Here is a 25,730-nt window from a genome sequence, read left to right as displayed (position 1 = left end):
GACTGGATTTTGTCAAGAAATTATCTACCTGACAGAGATGAGCAGTTCAAATAGAAGCAGAAAAGGATTTATATGGGAACGAGAGAAATGAGAACTTATAAGTACCCAAGTGAAATAAAAATGAAAATCAAATGATGCATTGAATTGAAGATTTGCATGACAACAGAGCTCACCATATTAAAACGACATCATGCATACATCAGTAGGCATCTATAAATAGGAGCATACTCACCCATTCATGTTCATTGAAATGCTTTAACAGAAATGCAGGGATATTTAACAACAATCAAATCCACCACAGAAGGAGGTGACCCAACATTTCCAGAAGAGTTCATAATGAGAAGAACTCGTCCTAAAGGAGAAGGTTCGTAATGAGAAGGTTCGTAATGAGAAGAGTCTGTTCCTTTCAAATCCACCGCAGAAGGAGGTGAACCAATATTTCCAGAAGAGTTCATAATGAGAAGAACTCGTCCTAAAGGAGAATGTTCGTAATGAGAAGAGCCTGTTCCTTTTAAATCCACCGCAGAAGGAGGTGAACCAATATTTCCAGAAGAGTTCATAATGAGAAGAACTCGTCCTAAAGGAGAAGGTTCGTAATGAGAAGAGCACGTTCCTTTCAAATCCACCGCAGAAGGAGGTAAACCAACATTTCTAGAAGAGTTCATAATGAGAAGAACTCGTCCTAAAGTAGAAGGTTCGTAATGAGAAGAGCATGTTCATTTCAAATCCACCGCAGAAGGAGGTGAACCAATATTTCCAGAAGAGTTCATAATGAGAAGAACTCGTCTTAAAGGAGAAGGTTCGTAATGAGAAGAGTATGTTCCTTTCAAATTCACCCCAGAAGGAGGTGAATCGACATTTCCAAAAGAGTTCATAATGAGAAGAACTCATCCGACAAAAGAAGAAGAAGTTCATAATGAGAAGAACTTGTTCAACCTTAGCTCGATCGCATATGGAGTTGAATCAGAAACACCTTACTCGAGGGATCAGCATTGCCAGTGGAGAGTTCATAATGAGAAGAACTCATCTGATGAGGGAGAAGAAGTTCATAATGAGAAGAACTTGTTCAACCTGGGTGATTTCATCATATAAGGAAGTGGATTGACATCCCCAGCGAAGAAGTTTATAATGAGAGGAGCTTGTTCGACCTATTGCTCGATTCACAACACTTCGAATCAGTAATACCTCGCTTGAAGGATTAACATTTTCAATGGAGAGTTTGTAAGAAGAACTCATCCGATAAGTGAGAAGAAGTTCATAAGGAGAAGAACTTGTTTAAACTTAACTTGTTTTCATCGCATATGGAGTTGGAACAGCACCAACATTTCGTTCATTACAGAATGAGGTGGATCAAACATTGCCATCTAAATCCATCACATAAGGAGTTGGATCAACATTGCCATCTAAATCCATCACATAAGGAGTTGGATCGAAATCACTATTGGTGCAACTATCATGGGAAGAGAAGAATCGACATTTGCAGTGAAGAGGTTGCAATGTGACAAGAAGAGACCAATATGAAAAATAGTGCTTTTATATCTTTGCTTCATTCTCTTTTCACATCAATGAGCAAAGAGGGGCAGCTGTAACCACCATTTTTTATACCCCAACAAAACCCTAACCTAATCCTAACAATAGAGATGTCATGATTCAGCCATCACCGTCGGTCCAAACTTGCTCGACAAAACCCCGAAATATCTAGAGCATTAAAAACGCTCCATCATCAACATAGTAGCACCACAGTAGATCTAGGATTTTATTTAAAGCCTATGCTTTTTTTTCCATGGGATATAAAAAAACCCGATTGAAATGTAACACAGAGGAGATTTTGGAGAAATCAAACAAAAAAAAACAGAGAAAGTTCTTCCTGGCAGAAAAGGTTCATTTCCTCTTCGTTCCTTTTATTTTTTTTATGTATGTATGTAGTTTCCATAAAAAGACAGTAAAGAGAAAAGGAGAGAAGAGTGCTTACCTTCCTTGTTGATCTTCTCGACGGAATATAGATGGGTGAGGGCTGGGATTCCGGTTTAGTTTCGTTCGGGTTAGAGCCCAACCATCGATGGAGGTGGTCGGAGCATAGGTAGCCACCGTGAGTTGAGGGAGAAGAGGAAAGGGAAATGAAAGTTTGGGTTTAGAAAACCACGGAAAAAATGATTCTGGAAAGGGGAAGAAGAGTTGATATCTTAATATTTTTGGGTAAACCACGTTAAAGGTCCTCAGACCTTTAGCATGTTTTATTTGGCCACTAGTTTTAGGTTAAACTACCTTACTGGTCCTTTTTGTTTAATGTGATTCGTGATTTAGTAACTTTTTAGGGTAAATCAAGCCGTAGGTCCCTTACATTTTAGCATGTTTTGTGATTTAGTCATCATTTCTTTTTATTTTCTAAGATTTACGAATTAGATGCATGATTTTATATTATTGTAATTTAGTCCTCTGTTGGATGTATTATTTTTTATTCGAGATTGGCTACTGATGTTGATGTTTTATATTTTAGTCCTATGTTTATGGTTTTATTATGATTTTGGTGCTTCTATGTGTTATTTTCTTGTTTAATGTTATAATATTTGTTTTATTAATGTTTAGGATATCAAAGTTACTTTATAATTATTTTGTCACTATATTATGAATGAATCCAAGTGTATATTATTTCTTTGTACCATTAAAGTATTTTTATGTTCTAGGTATTTATTTCACTTGTATTATTATACATTATTTTATGTACATAAGATTGTATGTAAGCATGTATAAATGTTATTTTTTTTATTTTAGAATAAATATTTGGTTCTATGTTTAGTATAATATTTAGAAATATTTATATTTTTTTAAAGTAATGTAAAGTTAAAAATAATTTAGAATTGTTCTTTTAATCCATGTGTATTTATATTTTTTTTCTTTAAGTGCTTCAATGTATCATATTTTATTTTGTTTAAAAGCCTCATTAGTATAACTTAACCAATTATATATTGGATTAAGGGTTATATTTATGTATATTAAAATATTAAGAAGGGACAGTCTTAAAACAACTAGATGTCTTTTTCTGATATTTTAAAATAAACAAATATCCCACTAGAAAAACCTAAAAAATGATTGCATTTAAAATTAATTAATTTTGAAGGAAAAGGAAATATTCATTATTTTAAACTTATCGAGACAATTTGCTAATTTTATTAGAGATTAAGTCTCAGTGTTTTTAAATTATTGAATATCCCTTATCTTTTCTAATATATTCGGATTAATAAATTTAATTTCTTTCTTTGGAAGAATAATTTTTTATATGGAATCCTTAGAAATTATTATATCTTTTTATTTCAGTTGGGAAGAGAAATATTCGTCCTAAAGTATTTAGGGAGTATTTTCTCTTCAATTGGAAATAAGAGAATTTTATATTTTTCCTTAGAATTTTTGTTCTATAATATTTGTATGGTTGAATTAGGAATAATGGAATCGTGATCTAAATATATTTGAATTCTTAGATTTCTACTATTTAGAGACAATATATAATCGATGGGTACCAATTTTGGGCGTTGTGGGGGTGCTAATCCTTCCCCACACGTAATCGACCCCCGAACTCTCTTTTTTATTACTAAAAATGAATTTCTGGTTATACGTGGATCGATGCATCTTTTAAAATGATGTTTTTCTTAAAAAACTCTTTTAAAAGAATTTTTGGGTATTCGGCCTACCTAACCCAAAAGGTCGATGGCGACTCCGAAACATTTCTTTTACAAAATCGGGTTTTCACGAAATGAGTCGAGACACGTCGTATCGCCGGAAATCGGTTACGACAACAACTGCCAATAAACCTGCTTGTATTTTCCATACAAGAATGTATCATTAATTTGGACAACAGATTTACAATATTTCAATGTATTAATGCATTGTGGGTAAGTCCAAAAAACATGGTAGAATTGTAATCGATCTTGAAAAACTCAATCATTAAGGTAGGCATGGCGAGTTTCAAACTCAACTATTGTCCCATTCTTCAGTCATTGAAATATGGTAAACCAATTGGGTAGTTTGTTGTAAGATGAATCTTATTCATCTGTAGTTTTATAATGACATTATGTTTTTCCTTCCATGCTTTTTTGTAGGAGACGATGTAACCATATTGATATTGTATTGTAAAAATCAGCAATGCAATAGGTATGTGGGAGATTTCTCTGACCAAGGGCATGATGGCTTGGTAAATCACGTTGGAGTCCAAGTTTGGATGGTCCTGGTTGATCCCCTATGCACAACATGTATGAGGGCGCTGTATTTTGTTAGTTTCCATCAGCCGATCTTTTTCCTCTTTGAAACACGAACCATCCAATTGTAGTTGTTATCATATTAGACAAAATAACAAACATATTTTTCGATGGTAGATCTACCGATTCTGGACTAAACTAAATTAAGAATATTGTAATTCTTAATAGCCATCATTGCTTCTTCTTTAGATGTGAACTCCATTCCACGATATAAATCACCATCATTAATTGATGAATGCCTCCCATAGTCTCTAAGATGAGGCATATCAGGAAATTCTTCCCCGTACATCGCATCATAGTCAATTTCATACATGTGTGTTGGAGATTCGTATTGTACCATATTTGTAGGAACTTCATCCGCATCATCATCAAATTCTATGTTGAATTACGGTGACTCGGGTTCAAGGAATAATCCAATTTCAGCATCATCTACTCCTGGATCACAAAGAGATTCTTCTGGATGAGATAAGGATTCTTCTGTGACTTCGATGTTTAGTTCGAACAAGTTCGCAAATGAATGCCTTCATCTGAAACTTAAAAGGATGCCACCATATCAGTTATGAATTGAATGTTGTGTGGAATGAATTGCCATATCAAGGTCGAAGGTGCTGGTAGATGAATATCTCCCATGGAATTGGAAGCCATCTCCTTATTGAGGTCGAAAAAAGTGACAGATGGATGTTTTCCCTTGGAATTTGATGGTATGCTAACGGAGGTGTGTTATACATTAATGACGTGAAATCTTTACAGATTGTTTGAGTTAGACTGTCAACTTAATCAAGCAAGCCATAGTAGAAGTATAAGGACATACCATGAACTGGATGCACGTTAACAAAAGTGGCATACATTTTTGTAATAGATTTCAAATTTTGACTGAAAGCATCCACCATCATAGTAACATCATCGTCGTTTGAAAGATGGAACGATGTATATGTTAACGAAAATATTTCAGTCGAAAATCTGTATTGAAGTGTAGCCAGTCTTCTACTGTTTTCAACACGAGCCTTCCTTAAGATTTTTGTGATTAAATCGTGAAGATTGATGTTTCTCTTGAAGGATAGAATGATATAATGATCTGATCGGAAAATAACCCCGTATTTAACTACTCTAATTTCTCTATCATAGTAAACAACAGTTGAAATATGAGTCGTTTTCTTAGTTTGAGAGTTTCAAAGTTTAAAAAGTTTACACGTTTGAGAGTTTGAGATTTCAAAGGTACATAGTTTTAGAATTAAAAAGTTTCAGATATTAAGGTTCGGGGAACAATTCATGTCAATTATGTGAAATGACAAAGATTCTCTGAATAATAATGGAACACATGCCTTTCATTTTGGATGCGATGGAATACTATGACATTGCATAGATTTTCTGAATAATAATGGAAAATGCTTCCTCTGAAATACGCATTTCATTTTGGATTGGATGGAGCATTATGACATGGTAGAGATTCTCTGAATAATAATGGAAAACACTTCTCTTGGAACACGCCTTTCATTTTAGATGGGCTGAATAATAATAGAAAACGCTTCCCCTAGAACGCACCTTTAATTTCAGATGGTATGGAACACTATGACATGACAAAGATTCTGAATAATAATGGAAAACTCTTCCCCTGGAACGCGCTTTTCATTTCGGATGAGATAGAACACTATGACATGGAAGAGATTATCTGAATAATAATGGAAAATATTTCCTCTAGAACACGCCTTTCATAGAATGGGATGTAACACTATGATATTGTAGAGATTCTCTGAATAATAATGGAAAACGCTTCCCCTAGAATGCACATTTCATTTTGAATAAGATAGAACACTATGACATGACAGAGATTCTCTTAATAATAATGAAAATGGCTTCCACTGGAACACGTCTTTCATTTCGGATAGGATGAAACACTATGACATGGCAGAGATTCTTTAAATAATAATGGAAAACTCTTCCCCTGGAATATGCCTTTAATTTTGGATGGGATGGAACACTATAACATGGTAGAGATTCTCTAAATAATAATGGAAAATGGTTCCCCTGGAACGCGCCTTTCATTTCGGATGGGATGGAACATTATGATATGATAGAGATTCTAAGAATAATAATAGAAAACACTATAACATGGCAGAGATTCTCTGAAAATGAGGAAAACACTTCTATTGAAACACACATTTTTTTCTTCTTCAGATTTTATCTTATCCAGCGTCAAACACTATATATATGAGAGATGAAGCAAGTGGTCCTCAGTACTTTGACTTTTGCGAATCTTTCTGATCATGTTATCTATCATTTTCATAGACTTTTCCATCATTTTTAATGGTAGCTAAATATTCATTTTCTTATCTCTCAAATAATATATTAGCTGAGATTTTACGTTGTGCTAATTCTAATTCTATTGAGGACTTTCTCCACATTCGTTTAACTTGATGGGTCTTTTACTTGGCATCATATTACATATTCATATTTACAAATGTTCGACTTTATCGATATGCCTTGAAACCTTTGGATCGTTATAAATGGTTGGTCATATGAAAGACTTATGTTTCCAAAAATCCAGATGCATTGTTTAGGAAAGATATAATTCAATGTTTTTCCAAATATTGTGCCAATGTTGAAGTTGGTTGTCATATCTTGAAGCAAGCCTTTACTATGAGTGTCATTGAAGCAACTTACGCTTTAGGCATACGATTGTTTCACATAAAAGAGAGACTACAAGAAGTATATCAAGTGATGTCCAGCCTAAACACAATGCATATAAAGATGAAGTAAAAAGAGCTTTTCCACTACAGAAGCATGACTATCTTAACTATTGCCAAAATTTTCTCGGTTTCATACATCGAAAATATTTTGCAAACATATTGCTCATGTGATGACACATTTATAGGTTATTTTTATTGTTTCTATAATCGTGAAAGCAATATTGTAATGGATTTTGTTCTTATTATGACTAATTTAATTCAATATGAGATTTGTTATAGATGTGAACTATAAAAACAATAAACCATAAACATTACATTAAACAACAAACTATTAAACATGACACGAAACATACCAAACCAATAAACCAGAAATATTACACATCTTTCACAGACCTTAAACAATAAATTAATTTTCACCTCACACACATATATATATGCCTCAGGAAACGGTCCTACAAAACGAGCCTACCCAAATTATTATGTCTTATTTTTCCTTGTTCACAAAAAGACATTAAACATCATACATAAACTTACTTTGCATAAATACATAATAACGAAACAAAATAAGAGGCAAAAACCAATTTAGAGGAAAAATCTTGCTTCATATAAATACATAATAAAAAAACAAAAATAAGAGGCAAATACATAATAAAACACAATAAATAAAAAATATTGTCATTGTTTTTAGATTCATCGATGTCTCCTGGAATGTGTTCTACAGGGTAGTGGTCGTATACTTCTAGGAGGGTTTCTTCTTATATGCTACTCCTTGTCATCCTCATCGTCATCATCACTCCTAACAACATTGTCTCGATAAGGGCTTGTCCGTTGTTTGTGAGTACTATAAATGAGTGTGGATATATGTGCAAGTATACACAATCGAACAAGCAATACAGTGATAAGTGAGTATCGTCTCCACAAGGATTGGAGGAAATCAAATAAGTTTGTCAAGGCACTTTACTTTGTCACCTAAGTAAAGTTAGTGATGGTATGTACAAATGAGAATGTTGTGGCAAAATGAAATGGATGGTGTGGAAATGAAATGGTGGTAGTATGGTAGAAAATGGATATGTCGTGGCAAATTTAATTGTGTTGAGTGCAAACAATTGGAAATGTCAAGGCAAAATAAAATGTAAATAAATGATTTAATTTATAGGACTTCGTATTTCTCACACGAAAAGCTATTATGGGAATGAGTGATGGGAGTCACTCTGGAAAACTTAAGTTTACTTCTCGAAATGATCTTATTTCTATGCCTCTTCTCCCCGATAAAGTATACTCAGGTGCCCTATGCTATCTCTAGTATGGGACTCGACAGATTGAAGATGCCCTGGCAAAACCGTTTGGCGTAAACCCCTACAGTGATCCTATTGGTCCAGATAACAGGATATGTCTCGACAATACCTTTCTGCAGCAACATTAACATCTAACCTATCGTTCATGCACAACTCCTTTTAGTCGAATGAAATCCTAGCCTTATCTCTAAGGTGGATTAGGTCTAGTTACTACCTAGAACCCCTTATTTATATAGCTCCTCTCTAGTTTCTTTCGAACACTAAGGATGTATTATCTCGGTATTCTCTCGAACCCAAAGAATCTCCTAAGGAATAGCTACTCTTGTAGCTCCTACAACCTTAAGGCACTAAGTTTCATAAACAAAACATATTATAGCATAGAAAAATAACCATTCATTGAAATAAAACTTAAATATCCAAATGAACTCCCACTAAATAGGATTAGTTCATGGTGGGGTTCGAAATAAACAAGCACAAAGCAAGTTTTATCCGTTCCTTACAACCCAAATAACAAAATATGGAAGTAAAGAACTAAGGGAATGAGAGAAAGCCTTCGACGTGTACTGTCGGATGCCTAGAACGTCACTCCCTCAAGCTTGTCACGGAGAAATACCATGGCAAATAGGATTGACGGAGAAAGGTGAAACTTTTTCCCTTTGACTTTTAAGCTCAAAACGGTGTGGAACTAAAGTCTTTTTCATTATGGCTTCATCATCTATTTATAGGGGAAGATTAACCCTAGGACATGGTGTTGAATCCTAGGATACCCCAAACCATGCTTAAATCACATAAGGATTGGGCTGAGCTGGCATTGATCCAGCCTGAGTACCCGATATAATTCTGCTTCAGAAGCTCAATGACAGATAGGATCTGTAGCAAGGTGGCGCGGTCAGCAGGATCAGTTGTAGCAGCGCTGATCCCCCCAGGCGGATCCTCGAGGCAGATTTCTCGCCCCCGGTCAGAAATCACGTGAAAGTGGTGACAGTTGGCTTCAAAATATATTCTTTCACATTGTTCGTTCTCGAAATGCCAATCCAACTCGGCATTTTCATTTTGCTCAGCAATCTCCTTATGTCACGGCATTTCCTTTTCTCTTTTCCTTGCTCTCAATTCCTGCACATCACAGAACAAACACCTTTCCCATAAAGCATCACCGATTTCAAAATAAAATACCGCGGCAAATAGAATTTTACCACATGCAATTATATTCTCCTAAATGGACTCTTAGACATTTAATAACTTAAATGAAAAGGTCCCAAAATGTGACCTTTTTTACGGAGTTATCAGGGTTGAATGTCGATATACGACCTTTGTAGAATAATGACCCTAGAGGTGTATGACTGACGATCCCACCACTCGCTGAGAACTGCGAATATTGTGAAAAACCGACATTGATGTTTGTGACGCATATTGCGGTTGATGTGTTTGTGGTGGAGGACCACCTGTAACATAACATTCGTATGAACTAAATGTTGAATCCGTGAGCATAATAAAAAAATATATGCAAGTGGGTTTCATAAAACCCTGTGGGCTCTATGCGTAACCAAACGGTGGTGGCATCTGAACCGAATGATATGGCATATGGACTTGCGAATGTGGCATATGAACCCACTGCAGTGGTGTCCTCATGTTCTTTGAAGGGTTAGGGATATAAACCGATGTCGTTAGTTGCTAGTGTGATAGTTCCGGTGGTATAGTTTAGGACCATCTGGAAGCACCTGCTCTTCGTCCAGTAGTGGGGGGACGATGTTGTTGTGACGTCGGACATTTTTCTTGGCGACGATGAATTACCACCCCTTGAACCATTCAATATAGCCATCTAAAACCATGCAACTTCCAAGATACTCCCTGCATAACCCCCCATCATCGGCCACACCACAAATGGTAGTTCCATCGATCGGGAGCCCCAGTTGCATTGAAACATCCTTTAGCGTAATGGTACACTCCCCACATGGTAGTTCCATCGATCGGGAGCCCCAATTACATTGAAACATCCTTTAGCGTAATGATACACTCCCCACATGGTAGATGGAACATGTGTCTATGGCCTCCATATCTCAATTAGTGCATAAATCAGGACGAGTTCAAGTTTACAACCTCTTTCAATTTTTGCTAAGTAATCGAATCCAACCATTGACAAATATGGCCAGATACGCCTCGATGTTTCTATCTTCTTGTTGCGAATAAAAACTTCTAATATACAATCATTTTCCTAACAAATAAATTATAACTATTAAAATTTGAATTACTATTTCAAAATTATTTAAATAAATTCAAATAAAATAAATTCTAATAATTCAAATAATATATAATCAATTTCATAATATTCATAAATTTAAAGAGAATATAGTTTTGTGTTCTTATCGTATCAGCAAAATAACTTGAAATATGATCAACATCTAATCGCAACAATGCCCATTCCATTTTTAACTACAATTAATAAATATTAACTAGATAAATTTATAATCAAACAATAAAATAATAAATAGTAAAACAAAATAATAATAAAATAATTAATTACTTTTAAATAATAAAAACTTTAATGAATAAAGAAATAAATTATAAAAAAATTATACCTTACTAGATTGAAAATAGATAGGAATGAGAGATATTTAGGTGTGATTTATGTGAGTTGGGGAATGAGGTTATATAGGCAGCCGGTTGGAGAAATATGCAGGAGAATTTGACGGGAAATCGGGGCGGAAAAAGGAAGGCTTGCCCCATGGGCTGCGCCTTCTTGGGGTATCGGCGATTTTATCGAATGTCAACGATTTTCAGTTAAGGCAATTCCTACCAACCGCACATTCCTCTTAAAGCGCATTTCATTGAACATGCCTCATTCTCTCAGGTGTTAGATCGAATAATATTTGGGAAACTATGACTGACCGATAATATTCTATTTATACGGTGATTTTTTTGGTCAAAAAAGCCATGAAAGCCGGCTTGCTGGTGACTAAAATTACCTCAGCTAACCAATCAAATAAAATACAGAAAATATTAATAAAAAAAATAACATGAGCGTTAATTTGAAATCTATCAACTATAGGTATTAAAATATAGGGTAAAGTACACAAATGGTCTCCCGACTATAAGATAATACTTTATTGAGTCCATTGACTATTAAATGTTACAAAATAATCCCTAAACTATAAGGAGTTGCTTTAATGAGTCCATCAACTATTAAAAGTTACAAAATGGTTACTTTACTATTCATTATGTTCCAAACTCGTCATTTTTTGTTAAAATTTTGATTTCATTATGAGTTGGATGTTAACCTATGACTAATATATGATAAAAAATGATCTCATAATCTCAAATGACTATTATGTCTTAATCAACATATTAACATCTAGCTTAAACTACTGTTAAGTTTTTAATGAAAAAATATGAGTTTAGAATATAATGAATAGTCAAGTGACCATTTTATAACTTTTAATAGTCGATGGACTTAACAAAACAACTCCCCTCATTTTGTAACATTTAGTAGTCAAAGGAATCGATAAAGTAATATCTTATAGTCAGATGACCATTTGTGTAGTTTACCCTAAAATATATAACATAAATAGAGAGAAAAAAAGTTATTCACGCAATTTAAAAAAGCAGGAGCATTAGCATTAACCGTGAGTCCATATTCTAAAACACGTTTCGTATACCTTGTCCCACTCCGGATTCCATTGCCAAAATTTTCTCGGCCGCCTCACCTGATGATGACATTGTAATTCATACAAGTATTCTTCAAACAAATTGTCGCATTTTGTGTTTGCTTGAAAAAGTTTCTTAAAATAAACATTTATCACCTTGTACTATTTCCATTGACATTTATAAAAAAGCCACATCTTTCTCCCCGATTCTACACGAGCAAACATTTTGTACACAACGGCAATCATCATCCACCATTTCCAAATAGTGTGAAAACTCTCGATCAATATAACAAAACATGCAAACTCTCAACCAGAACTTCAATCATTCGCTTCCAAGTTATCCCAAGGCAATTGTCTCCTCAAGTTTAATAGTTTCGTCAATTACTTCATCACTGTTACTGACTTTTCCCCTTGATTCCACCCCTGTTATGCATTCCTGAAACCTAAAGCAACTCATAAGATGGTCATTATTTGCTTACCGCCTCTGCTTTTGAACTCTTGACTGGAACCTGGCGAGGGTACCGGAATTGACCAACTATTGGCTTGTGGTTCACGAAGCTCCAAATGTACTTGTCAAATGACCCAAACTCATCTATTACCTGCGTATAACAGAAATAAACTGTGAATCATTTTAAACTTATTGCGTTATATACGAGTCAGAGCTATGGTTTTTCTTTTCACCATAATATATGATAGCTAGGGCTTTCTTTGCTAAACACTAGTGATTCAAAGAGCACTTTAGTAGTTTGCATATTACTTCCTTAATATGCAAGTAGAGATTAACAAATCAGTAATGATTAATGAGAATAAGTCCATGCCTTGCATATTTGACGTGCATTTTCAATGATGCCTCGAATCTTGGGTTCTGATAGCAGAGAACTGGGAGGGCTTCCAGGGCCGCTTATCTTTTTCTCACTCAGTTTTGAAACAGCCCTTGGATCAAACTCCAGAAAGGTTTCCCTGCATACGAATAAAGTCAACATCAGCGTCACAAATGAAAACCCACCGATAAAAGAAGTAATATGACAAGGCTACAGAATTCACAGTTGAAAAACTTTCAAACACAACTGTTCATAGAATATCACCTATACCTAAAAATATGTCTTTTGCCAAGGATGGTAGGCCATGTCAGTTCAGCCAAAGCACCTGATAAGCTAAGCAATTCAAACAATTTCCTGCATTTACAAAATAACCAGGCTAAGTTAACATCTGGAATTCCATGCATGAATTAGGGGGGAAAGTAACACCAGATGACACGTGCAACCAAATTCCATACTTGTCATCATGAACTGGAACTCCCCATTCTTCATCGTGGAATGCAACATAACAAAGATCTTTCAAAGAGTAAAAAGCAGTTAGTACTTGCAAATGTTTATAAGATGGTAAAAGTGACTTGAAAAACACACTAAAAGAAAAGTGAGAGGAACATGAACATCAGTAGAAGCCTTATAGTATAGGCTTTTCCTGGGAAAAGCAAGTCCCAAAAGCCTTAAGAACTGCAAAGGAGAGAACTATAACCGAAGTAAGGACTTAGGACAACAAAACAAAATAATGAAAGGGGAGAACATATTAAGTAGACAGAAATTGTAAAAATGAATGCAACTCGACATAATTGAAATCAGCCCATGTAAAATTAGCTACAGAAATTCTTTTCTCTATTTTACCCTATCACTGGATACAAAAAACAGCTAATATATTTTACACGTGAAACACTTAGTAATTGTGCTTAACATTTTGCCCTTTTTGTCACTTAAATCTGAAGATAAGCCTTCCTATCCACTGGATCCATACACATTATATATCCCCGCCACCTTAGGGCCCCTTTTCCTTTATGAAGAAAAATCAAAGAACTTGTATTCAAGATAAAATAAATCTGAAATTGCCAAGATAATTGATAACTTTGGTCTATCTTTCTCAAGTTTTCCACTTAATTTCAACCCAATAAACCCTTCCATATGAACATCTCTTGTTCTCTGATTAAATTGGCTCAAAGTATGAAATGGTCCCGGATCAATAATCTAGATATCAGGATGGCCAAACTTATAGTTGGGTAAATCAGCCAGCACACAAGTAGAAACAGATTTCACTGATTCTAAATATCTATTAACTTCTTTATCAACCATGCTAAAACACTGCTATCCAGATGAATGAAAAGTTAGGCTGAGATAAAAAGTAGCTATCGCCTATTGCAAACTTCAAGATGTGAAAGAACATAGTGTATAGGGAAAGCAAGCAGCCACAAAATGACTAAAGAAATTAATATTTCTTCCCTCTTTATTGTAAAAAATGTACCATAAATCTAGTATACAGCTCTTCACATATTACCAACCATTTATTTCCAGCACATGCATCGGTAAATATTAAATGCAGATACTGTAAGAGATTAAGAGTAAGAGTTAAGAACAAGAGCAAATTACATTTCTAACCTAAGGGAATAAAAAGCTACACCTTTTAAGTTAATAGAAAGCGATCCAGTAAAATTTGCTTGCATTCACAACAGAAAGGAGAACAGCTTTATTATGTAGCTTCATAATTACTCAAGTAAAAATCTTCTCCAACGGCAGAAATTTTGTTCATATTTGAATACCCTCTAAAATAAGTGCCAAAAGCAGCATCGAATCGATACCAAACTTGTTTACTAACCAATAAGCAATCCTTTTTCAACAATTACTATAAATGATAAAAAAAACTGTTACTTGTTACCTACCTACCTATGCATTAACCAAGTATATATCTTCAACAAACCAGATGATGCCATCTTATTTAGAAACAAAGTTGTTTACATTTATCTTTAAAACTTTTAATGAAGTATCATAATCTGATTCACTGATTGTGTATAGGTATATAGAGAAACACTGCATCAAAATACAACTCAAAAGAAGACTCGGCTGGTAGTGTAACTTGCGTTAAGTTGTTTCTCCCTTCCTATATTTAAATTTTAAACTCAAACCAACTTAAAGAAATAAAGTTTCAGCAGATTGCCTCAAGGTTTGTCAACAAGTCCAAATTTGATTCACCTATCTTAATATAAGATTAATTCCAAAATCCAAAGCACAAAAGATATAAGAATAACACCAATAATCTCAAAGAACACCCGAAAACATGTAAAAACGTACCCGGATTGGGTGTGACCCACCCACACCTTTTCTTGTTCTCCAAGCAACCGTCTTCCCCTGAATCCACCACCATAACCCCACCCTCCCCTTTCGGCTCACTTTGCTTCCTCCAAAAGATATAGAATAACACCAATAATCTCAACTTGTAAAACACCCGAAAACATGTAAAAACGTACCCGGATTGGGTGTGACCCACCCACACCTTTTCTTGTTCTCCAAGCAACCGTCTTCCCCTGAATCCACCACCATAACCCCACCCTCCCCTTTCGGCTCACTTTGCTTCCTCCTCACTCCAACTCCAACTCCCCGTCGGCCTCCTCTGCCAGTCTTCCCACTGGACGACGACCCTGCCGATGAAGATGATGCTCCTCCGTCCGACAAACACGACAAACTCATCGACAAATTTTCCACCTTCCTTTCCTGCTGCCTCAAAATCGATGCAGTCAAAGTCAACGATTGAGGAGCCGGCATTGGTTCCTTTTGTAGACCTAACAGCTCTTTATCCTTCTCTCCGTCTTTTCCCTCAGAGAATAGATGAACTGATTTTTCCCTTTTCTTGACCGATTTCGGTTCCGGTTCTACCGGAACCTTGTTCCCGGCCGGCCCCAGAACCGACCTCGCTTCCATTTTCGTCGCAATGTTAGCCGACCTTACCCTCGGTGGTCCCGACATTTACGGCTCAATTTTTTTATCCTCCCAAAATTTCCCTGCAAAAGCTTCTAATTTGAAGTTTTCCGAACTAAAAAGTAAGCTCCGAATCGGTAATTGAACTTGTAATGGAGTGAATAATAATGGTCGGGAATTGTGGTGCTGAGGAGAGAAAATGTGAGTGGAGAATGAAGCCGGGAGGACAGGAATTATTGCTGCATTGGTGTGATTAGAGAAACTATGTAAATGAAAAATACTACAAGTGGATCAATCGCAGTTTTCGAGAATGATGTTATTTGGGTGGTGGGAAAGTGTGAGAAAATGAGATGAGAAAACCAGGAAAAAGGTCTTTCGATGGAACTGGGTTTTCGGTGGTCGGGGGTAGTTTCGGGTAACAGAAACAAATCAAAGGAGCAACCAATAAGAGGCTGCCGCTTCAGAAAAAGGTTTGTTTTTTTCCCCTTTCAAAAGGTTGTTTTATCTTCTATATATTAATTTTTAGTCCAACAAATACAAGGGGGTTTTTAAATGTTAAGTTTATTAACAAATACTCATTTAAATGTAAAAAAATATTATTAAAAAAATGTAATTTAAGAACACTAGAAAACTATAGATAGTACGATTCAAAGTATAAACCTATAACATTAATTAATTAGATTAGTCGTTGGTTCAGTCCCATAAGGGTGTGGCTGAAATTACTTACAAACTCGCAGTGTTGTTTTGTGGTTATCCCACAATAAGTAAAAGAAAAATAAAGGCCTATGTTTTGGTCGGGACCCACTTATCCAAGCTCCTTCCACACATTCATATCCCAAATGGCTTCGCTTTTCAACTAGAAAAACCATATACCAGAACTAAAGGGAGAATCACTAATAAAAAAAATCAATGGCTACTGCTGTAGTACCCAAAGCTGTTTATCCATTTCTTACTAATCCATCTTCACTTCCTTATGCCCACTTAACCACCAAGACACCATGTTTTAGGCCACTAGACCACTCCCCATGCACCAAAACTAGACCAAGTGTTCGAACCCATGCTAAGAAAAAGAACCCATGGCTGGACCCTTTCGAAGATGAAGTGGAGGACCCCTACTCCGAATATGGTTCATTGTTCACCGATGGCAAGCAAGAAGAAGACCCCAGACCCCCTGACAACCCTGACAACCCTTACGGGTTCTTGAAATTCCCAATGGGGTTCACTGTGGAGTTGGCTTCATTGCCGTTGAAAATCAGAGGTGACGTCAGGAGATGCTGCTGTGTCATTTCTGGTGGTGTCTATGAAAACTTGTTGTTCTTCCCTGTGATTCAGTTGATCAAAGACAGGTATAATACTAATGATAATGAATTAATGATAATCAAGATGTTGAGGCTTTTACTTTTTGGTATGAATGATGAAACTTCAATCTTTTATCTTTAAATTATTTGGATAAGATACCCTGGTGTTCAAGTGGATATATTGGCATCGGCGAGAGGAAAGCAGACATTTGAACTGAACAAGAATGTGAGATGGGCTAATGCTTATGATCCCGACGATGACTGGCCTGATCCTGCTGAATACACTGACATGCTTGGCCTTCTTAAGGTTATTTGGCTCTTTTATGTTAATTAATTCCAAGTTCCAAAGCATTTGAGTGAATGGAAGTTTGAGTATTTTACAATGGTTTTCAATGTTTTAATGTACCTAATCGCATTTAGATTGATATGCGGGCAGTGAAATCGATGTTGCAGGGTAGGTACTATGACATGGTTTTGTCGACAAAACTTGCAGGTCTCGGCCATGCGGCGTTCTTGTTTATGACCACTGCTAGAGATAGAGTGAGCTACATTTATCCAAATGTGAATGCAGCAGGAGCTGGATTACTCCTTTCCCAAACTTTTACACCAGATAGTATGAATCTTTCCGAAGCTGGATATAACATGTGAGTGAGTTTTACAATTTACAACAACCGACTAATTCATACATGTTGATCTTTTGGTAAACTAAAAACACTTTGTTTAAGGAGGAATGATTTAGGGTTGGAATGCAATGAATGTTATGATCGTTATTTTGTTATTTAGAGTAATCGATTTGAAGAGGTGTTGTATGGTTTTTTAGGTACCATCAGATGGCTGATTGGTTGGGAAGACCATTCCGAAGTGTTCCAAGGCATGAAGTCGGGCCGCTAAGAGTATCGATTTCGAGGAAGGTGAAGGAGTTTGTAGCAGGAAAATACACGAATGCAGGTGTAGTGAAAGGAAAATATATAGTGATTCATGGAATAGAATCGGATTCCAAGGCTTCAATGCAGTCTAGAGGCGATACGGATAGCTTGCTCCCCATTCAAGTATGGGCTGAAATAGCTAAGGATATAAGGTGTTACCTCCACTCATGCTGTATCAGTAACTGTAAAACTAGTGTTCTTGTTACTCCGACTGTTTGTTTTCTTCGTAGTAATCGTGTTCAACACATATCTGAATTCGGACATGAGGTACATCCAACAAATAACGTAGACTAGCTGATAAACTGAAGCCGGAGAGAATAACTGCAGCACTTATACGAAATATTGACTAAAACTCATTACCAAGGAGTTTTTTTAACATATACTTGATTATCTTATACTGTGAAAACAGGGAATTTAAGCCACTTTTTGTCATTCCACACGAGAAAGAAAGAGAGAATGTGGAGGAAGAAGTAGATGATGCTAATATTGTTTTTATCACTACCCCAGGACAGGTATTTTCGTATACTTGAGAGAATCATATTTCCATAACCATTCAATTCTGGCACTGGAAGCCTCCATTTATCTATGCTTCATCTTCTTTAGCTAGCTGCTCTGATAAACGATTCAGCTGGGGTGATTGCAACAAACACAGCGGCTATACAACTCGCAAATGCACGAGAGAAACCAAGGTTAGTATCTCTAGATTTATGTAAAATCGTTTTACATTAACAACATAATTACTATATATGAGTCTCAAAAGGGCTTGTAAACTTTTTTTATATAAAAAATTCTCTGCAGCATTGGTCTGTTTTGCTCGGAGCAAATGGCGAAACTGTTTGTACCGGATGCAGAAGAGAAGAAATGTGCCATTATCTCATCCAAGACAGGAAAGTTAATAGATATTGATGTTGAGGCTGTTAAACAAGCCATGCAAATATTTCAAGAGTCCCTAGCCCTTGTGTAAGAGACATGTTCATCTTTTTATGATCCTTTGTTTTTCCTATTCTTCATTTAGTTCCTGTTTATCTTCTATCTTTATATAGTGCAAATGTGATGTGAACACTTATATCCCATGACAAACTCGGTTGATTACTCTTTCATCCACGGCACGGTTAAGGAATTATGGAATCATATCCTACAATAAACCTTAAAAACACAAGTATCATATGGTATAAGCCTATAATATATGTATATACATATATATTTTTTCAGCTAAACAAAATACTGTAGGCTTGGAATATGCCACCATTTCAATTTGACCATTGCGAGTCACTTTTACCGCATGATGACTGAAGCTTGTTTGTGTTATTCGTCATATTCAAACACACAGAATCCTAAATAAACCCAGAAGAAATTTGGTTGGAGAAACTGAGGTTCGCATCATTATCAAAGTGTCGTAGAAATGGATTATTGAAACTGGATTCGGCTTCACGAGGTTGAGGGTGTTGGGCCTGGGATTTCATAACTGCAATCTGGACTCGAGTCTTAACTAGCTGACTCTCGGCAGCTTGTATTTGTTGCTGCAACATAAATACGAGGCCAACACAGCCATGGACAGGGTCTTCAAGCCGACATTGTGCCTCAAAGTATAAGGAATCCGCTGCTTCAGCTCGCACATGGATTGGGAGCCGCTGATTATCCAGTGGAGAATAAGTTAATGTGTTTCACTCGTTCATTGTTAAGAGTAAAGTAATTCCTTCGAAAACTAATAATTCTATGCATACAACAACTCTCTCCAGTTGACTGTCCTATGATACTTGATATCCAAAATCTTCATCCAAACCAATGTCAATAAATATATATCAAGCAATGCCACCCTTTTTGTTATTATTACAAATATTAAATTGACGATGAATCTTGTATTATCTTGAAAATCGTTACTAAAACATTTCTAAATGCCAAGGGCTTTATAACTTGTAAAGAAAAATGTAAAAAAAGGGGGGGAAATTGAGTGTTAAATCTAACAATAAATCCAAAACTTAGAATTTCAAAGTAGATATCTGTAGATACCAGCAGTAGTTTGGAGACATTACTGGCACCGTAGATTCTATGAACAGACACAAATCTTTGGGGATTATTTGACGGAAAATACGGTGAGAGAATGCAATCTTCCGTACATTTTCTCCTCAAATATCGGCAAGCCGCACAACGACCAGAACTCATTGCTCAAGAATCTATTGGAACGCAGCAAAAAAGATTTTCTAAATCTATGTTCTTGGAAAATAGATCGATCGAAGATCATTACAGGTTACAGCTAATAATATATAAGAGAAAGTGTTAGGGAATTGAATTAGAAATGAACGGCTAGCATTTTCAAAAACTGGGATTTGAGAGGGAAAGCGTGTAATGGGGGAGGGTATTGCCATATTTGCAGAGAGTTGGACTTGGTGGTAGTAGCAAGTATGGCAACTTTTTCTATTTTACGAAACTCTCATTTAAAATTAATTTAAGAAATTTATAAATATTATATTTTTTAAAAGAATTAACTATGATTTCAAGTATGACGTTACTGGTAAAAAAGGGTAAATTACATCATTCTTCACTGAATTATAATCTCTCTTATTTTATTCTTTGTACTTTCAATTTTTCTAATTTACTCACCGAACTTTCAAATTGCTCCTGTTTTGATCACTCCAAATTATTTTATTATTATTTCAGTATGACTTGGTATTTTTTTATTATTTAATATAAAATAATCGAAAATAAAAATAAAAATAGAAGGTGGTCGAAAGCCACCGTCGGGCATCGTTGACTGTCGTAGATGGTAGTCGTTCGGCCTCAAATTTCATGGATATGTTAGTCTCGACCTCCTGAGTCTGAATATGATGATTGTTTCATCGGAAAATGTCTCAAACCCATAAATCTCGACTAAAGTGTTTTTAATTTCTCACTTTCAATCTCCAATTCATGGACTTCAAAGCGAGTTTTGACAAAATGAAGGTTGGATTCGAATTCATGGTGTCAAGGCGAAGCAACCCATGAAAATTAGGATCGAACGCCCTCCATCTACACGGTCGACGACGGTCGGTGGTGGTGTTCGATCATTTTCTGTTTTTATTTTATATTTTAAATTATGTTATATTAAATAATAATAAAATACCATGTCATACTATAATAATAAAATAATTAAACATGAGCAATTCAAAAGTTCAAGTGAGTAAATTAGAAAAATTAAAAATACAATGAGCAAAATAGGAGGGGGAGAAAATTATTCAGTGAAGAATGTTGTAATTTACCTTTAAAAAATTAAAATCAAAACAAAATATTAAATACGGTTTAGAAAAAATAATTAGATGATCAAAATAAAAGTGTCTAAATAATTAGATGACTAAATACTGAATTTACCCTAAAAAATGATCAGAAAAGATACACGTGGGTGAAGCTGGGTATCATATAATCTCATCCATTTTAAACAAAAGTATTGCATTGCGTATCTTATGTTGTGTTGGAGTATTTCAGCAAAACCAGCTGTGCTCAGCAGCTCCAATGGCAATGGCCGTCTCTTCGTTTCCACCTCACCATTGCCTCATTCCCCTTGACCTTGCTTCTCCTCATCGTTTCCTCACAGACCAACTATTCCAATCCAAATACAACAAGCACTGGCGGATGCATATACATCCTAGGGTGGGCACGTGCCCACCTGAAATCCGAATTTTTTGTATTAATTGTTTATTTCATGAAGATGCCCACCCTAAAATTTTATTGTGCAACACCACACGCAGCAGCAGCACCGACGAAGAGCTTCTATCCCAAGAAAGGAGTGGCGCTTTACAAGCCTAAGTCATACGATGTTCTCATAACGGATGCCGCTAACTCCCTCGCTTATGCTATTCAAGATGGCCAAAGCCAAACCCTTCTCGAGATTGATTTCCTCTACGTTTTCTATCATTCTCTTCATTTAAGATTTGTTTCTTTTTTGTTTGCGTATTTTGAGTCTTACAAATACTTTTTCCCGATTCCCGTTTGCCATTTAGTTATCGAAAGCTATCCCATTTCTGCTGACTTACGTAATAAGTTCACTGTAACAAGACTTTGGGGTGGTGTGTTCATACTTCATAAGCAATAGCCATTAACCACTAGGCAGTAGTTGACCATAAGCAATAGCCGTTTGCCATTTAGTTATCGAAAGCTATCCCATTTCCATAATTCACATGCATGCCTCTTCAGCTCATCAATTTTGGTTAAGCATTTCAGATGATTGTCTATATACTATTATACTTTTCCCTTTAATATTTGGACCTTTTTTTGTGTGTGTATGAATTTTCTGCCTTTACAGGCCTTTGCCGAGCAACATTTCTTCTTATAAGGTACCTTCTTCATTCTTGCACTTCTCAAATGAGTTGATTGACCCTTGATGGAGTTTAGTAATAGGAATTGGAGACCTAAATCTGGTACTGTTGCCTCTGTTCAAGGTGTAGTGCTTTGCTTTCATAAATCATGATATATTGTACAATGATGAGGATATTCAAGGAGAACTGTTATGGTACATAATTTGATCTGATGTCTAAATATGTGAAGGGATCTTCAGATGATTTCATTAATGCCAACACTCAACTTGCCTTGGCCATTGTCAGTAAACTCCAGCACAAAATGGAAACTCGAGCTGGCATAGTAAGAAGATACTTTCACTTCACTGAAAAATTGTTCTTTTCGTTTCAAAGATAAGTGTAATTTCTTACTTGTTCAGGTGTTTCCTGATAAGCCAGAAAAGCGCAGGGCCTCCGAGCTTTTCAAAGCAGCTCTTGACTTGGTAATGAAATGAATTACTCTAGATTACTTTCTATTTCTCTCTGCTACTCTGTCAAGGTGGACTCTTTCCATGGCAAGGGTTTTGTTGTTTTCAACCACTGAAGTGCACTCATTGGTCATTTGGTCACAATAAACATTTCGTTTTGTTATAATATTACATTCACGATGATCTCCTAGTAAAATAGACACCAAAATTTTACGTGAAAAATTATTTTGAGAAAAATCACTAATAAAAGAGGAGAAAATTCATAATGTCAAGAGAATAATAATACAAAAGTAGTCATCATAAACAACTTGATCCCTAACCCTAACTCTTACGTCAATAAAATTATTACTTTTAATCAAACCATGATTTTTACTTTTTTAAATTTAAATATTAATTAATTTGTGTCACTTTGAATTGTAGTCAAATTTTAACAAATCTCTATCTGACGCGAATTCTAAAAGTGTGTAGGCTTCGAGACAAAATACCCAAATTCGTTGAGGCACAAAAAAATAATTATTCACTTCAAAGAACAATTTCTTCACCTTGAAAACATATTCTTCACTTCTTTCACGAAACTCGTTAGAGTAGTATTCTTCAACAATGATTGCCAACTGAATCCAAAGCTTGCGAAACTTAGATTTAATCTTCACATCGGTTAGAAAATCATAAGTGCTAACTTCGGTCACAACTTGTTCACTACAAACAATATCTTGCAAAACCTCATTCCGATCACCAATTGTAATTTTATCTTTCTTGTTATATTCATGAAACTATTTTTTTCTTCTTCTCGAATTTGTTATGTCGACATAACTGAACTTTCTTTTTCTTTTCAAATCCATTGTGCCCACTGAATAAAACGATTTTTTGATCTCAAAACCGTTATATCCACAGTTGTTTTGTTCACAATTTGAATATGGTGTTACGATCCAACAACGACTTCTCATACTTTAAAGATGTTATTATTGTGATCGAGTCAAACAACTCGTATGCTCATATACCAATTTATTATAATATAATGACATGCATAATGATCGCCTAATAAAATAGACATTGATTTTACGTGGAAAATTCTTTCGGGAAAAACCACAGGCAAAATAGGAGAAAATTCACTAATGTCAAGAGAAGAAGAATATAAGAAGAGTCATCATGGACAACATAATCTCTAACTCTAACACTTAATATCTATTTATATGAATAGATACTTGATTACAAATGAAAACTAAATAAAGTAGAAATTTATTTAATAAAATTATCTACTTTAATCAATATAGGATTCTTACTTTTTCAAATTTAAATATTAATTAATTTGAGTCACTTTGAATTCGAGTTAAACTCTAACACGTTTTAGATGGTTGAAAGGTCGATAAAGTCTGGCCCTTACATTTAAAGATATAACCAGTTTATTCATGCAGTTATAGCTTTTATATACGGGGTGTACACTTTTAATCTTATGCCTTAAGCTCATAATACTTTATTCATATGCATGTTTGCCTTTGGAGTTGAGGGATTTTAGTTCTTGAATCTTCCTTTCAGGTTGATGGTATATCTATAGGCTCCCTTGATGATGTCCCTAGTGGTGCTGTCACCACATTCTTCAAATCCATCAAGAACACTCCGGATTTTGATTTTGAAGATGAAAATGAAGGTTTGTTCCGGGGCATCGAGTTTTGTGTAGGAATTTTCCTTTCCATCTATCAATGATCTGGGTTGCTTCATAGCTTAAAATTTTGATATCCCCTTACCCTGTTTCTACTTACAAGACTTTGAACATTCTGCAATTCTGCAATGCAGGTCGTAGGGAATCCAAGGAACCAAACTCCTCATATATTTATTAAGTGTAGCACACGTGAACTTTCTGTCATAGAGAAGTATGTGGTATGATTCTTATACTTTTGTACGGCCTTTCACACCTTTGACGACCCTATTTATTTTCCACTTATATCTAGTTACGTACTTGACCTTCGAATGGCGGCTTTTTGAAGTTACACACTTCTGCTTTCTTGGTTCTGCCAATCTGATGAGTATATATACGTGAATAATCATGTTTAATCACTGATTATTTCAAACAGCACATAACTTGTATGATTTGCACTGTGAGAGTCGGTACATGGTTAAAATTTAACCTAGGGGAATAACACATTGTTCTTGTGACCGTGCTTTGATTTTGCAGGAAAATATGCTTTGTCGACCCCAACACTAGTATTCAATCTCGAACTTGACTCTTTGCGGTATAACTTTTTCTACTTTTCACCTTTTAATGAGGATTCATTAATGATCAGTGAATTTACTTTTGAATAGGGCTGCTTATGTTTGCAGTGCTGACTTGGCTCTTTTGGAATCTCCTCCCAAAGATTTGCACTATCAGTTTCTTTCTCGATTCATCCGTGTGTTCTATATACGAATCAGGGAGTTCTCCAAGGTAGTTAAATACATTGTTTTGCTCCATTGAGTTTAATTTCTGACACACTTGTAATGAACATTTTTCTTTCCAAATGTTGTAAGACTGTAGCTGTTGCACCTTTTGTTGTGAATTACCGTGGAGCACTATTTCGCCAATATCCTGGAGCGCAAATAAACCTTCTTGAAATTTACCGTTTAACTGTTCATATATTGAAAATAGAAGAATGGTTGAAAAAATTGTACAAATCAACTATGGCAATTTGGTGCTTGCAGATTTGCATCTCTCAAAATCTATAATCTCCGACCACTGCTTTCTGAAAAAAGTAACTTCTGTGTTGCAATCGGATTTGGGAAACAACAGCTTGTATTTACATATCTCCTTGTTTTATGTTAGAATCGGTGCAGGACCTTGGCAGGTGATGGAGATGCTAAAGCCAGCAGATGGTTCTTATGCTTGTGTAGCTGAGAGTGCAACGCGTTTCACTCTGGGAGAGGTATTTACCTCGACTCTTGGTCGCTTTGTATTACATTCTTTCCGATGACTTCTATTATTTGGTTTTGTCTAGACCAAGGAAGAACTGCTGCAGGTCCTTGGATTGCAAGAGGAACAAGGAAGCCAACTAGAATTTCAAAGTGAAATTCAAGGTTGTTCATATGACTTCTTGATAAACATCAGTCCTATGTAATATTAAACTTGTTCAAGGTTAGTATTAGAAACAGAGTAAAAGAAAATAAAAGTTTCATGCTCAACTATGAAT

General features: G+C 35.5%; 5 protein-coding genes across 6 annotated transcripts; 3 read left to right on the top strand and 2 right to left on the bottom strand.

Moving 5' to 3' along the window:
• Window positions 1–12,334: 12,334 nt before the first annotated feature.
• On the bottom strand, window positions 12,335–15,989 carry LOC120194211 (probable GMP synthase [glutamine-hydrolyzing]). 2 transcript variants are annotated; one of them, XM_039196592.1, is made up of 6 exons: window positions 15,273–15,988; window positions 14,990–15,096; window positions 13,150–13,207; window positions 12,965–13,048; window positions 12,692–12,833; window positions 12,335–12,472 (listed from the first exon to the last, which is right to left on the bottom strand). In XM_039196592.1, exons 1-6 carry the CDS (start codon window positions 15,659–15,661, stop codon window positions 12,341–12,343), a joined length of 912 nt encoding a protein of 303 aa, XP_039052523.1. In that variant the 5' UTR covers window positions 15,662–15,988; the 3' UTR covers window positions 12,335–12,340. The 2 variants fall into 2 exon arrangements, with proteins under 2 accessions (XP_039052523.1, XP_039052524.1); XM_039196593.1 differs by lacking the exon at window positions 14,990–15,096 and having other exon boundaries at window positions 15,166–15,989.
• A 496-nt stretch (window positions 15,990–16,485) lies between these two features.
• On the top strand, window positions 16,486–18,889 carry LOC120194209 (photosynthetic NDH subunit of subcomplex B 1, chloroplastic). Its single transcript, XM_039196591.1, has 7 exons — window positions 16,486–16,959; window positions 17,068–17,218; window positions 17,365–17,555; window positions 17,732–17,989; window positions 18,247–18,349; window positions 18,441–18,526; window positions 18,636–18,889. Exons 1-7 carry the CDS (start codon window positions 16,523–16,525, stop codon window positions 18,799–18,801), a joined length of 1,392 nt encoding a protein of 463 aa, XP_039052522.1. The 5' UTR covers window positions 16,486–16,522; the 3' UTR covers window positions 18,802–18,889.
• A 189-nt stretch (window positions 18,890–19,078) lies between these two features.
• LOC120194155 (LOB domain-containing protein 24-like) lies at window positions 19,079–20,091 on the bottom strand. The gene is made up of 2 exons (XM_039196546.1): window positions 19,848–20,091; window positions 19,079–19,468 (listed from the first exon to the last, which is right to left on the bottom strand). Exons 1-2 carry the CDS (start codon window positions 19,998–20,000, stop codon window positions 19,172–19,174), a joined length of 450 nt encoding a protein of 149 aa, XP_039052477.1. The 5' UTR covers window positions 20,001–20,091; the 3' UTR covers window positions 19,079–19,171.
• A 2,028-nt stretch (window positions 20,092–22,119) lies between these two features.
• Window positions 22,120–24,447, top strand: LOC120194041 (protein LOW PSII ACCUMULATION 3, chloroplastic-like). The gene is made up of 5 exons (XM_039196442.1): window positions 22,120–22,144; window positions 22,412–22,448; window positions 22,525–22,587; window positions 24,106–24,217; window positions 24,364–24,447. Exons 2-5 carry the CDS (start codon window positions 22,428–22,430, stop codon window positions 24,405–24,407), a joined length of 240 nt encoding a protein of 79 aa, XP_039052373.1. The 5' UTR covers window positions 22,120–22,144; window positions 22,412–22,427; the 3' UTR covers window positions 24,408–24,447.
• A 142-nt stretch (window positions 24,448–24,589) lies between these two features.
• Window positions 24,590–25,669, top strand: LOC120194331 (protein LOW PSII ACCUMULATION 3, chloroplastic-like). Its single transcript, XM_039196658.1, has 5 exons — window positions 24,590–24,593; window positions 24,743–24,800; window positions 24,871–24,991; window positions 25,075–25,135; window positions 25,378–25,669. Exons 1-5 carry the CDS (start codon window positions 24,590–24,592, stop codon window positions 25,512–25,514), a joined length of 381 nt encoding a protein of 126 aa, XP_039052589.1. The 3' UTR covers window positions 25,515–25,669.
• The last annotated feature ends 61 nt before the right edge of the window (window positions 25,670–25,730 follow it).

The sequence above is a fragment of the Hibiscus syriacus genome, unplaced genomic scaffold, assembly GCF_006381635.1.
Source record: "Hibiscus syriacus cultivar Baekdansim isolate YM2019G1 unplaced genomic scaffold, ASM638163v2 tig00116997_pilon, whole genome shotgun sequence".
Classification (NCBI taxonomy): domain Eukaryota; kingdom Viridiplantae; phylum Streptophyta; class Magnoliopsida; order Malvales; family Malvaceae; genus Hibiscus; species Hibiscus syriacus.
This window is presented reverse-complemented; position numbering and strand designations above follow the sequence as displayed.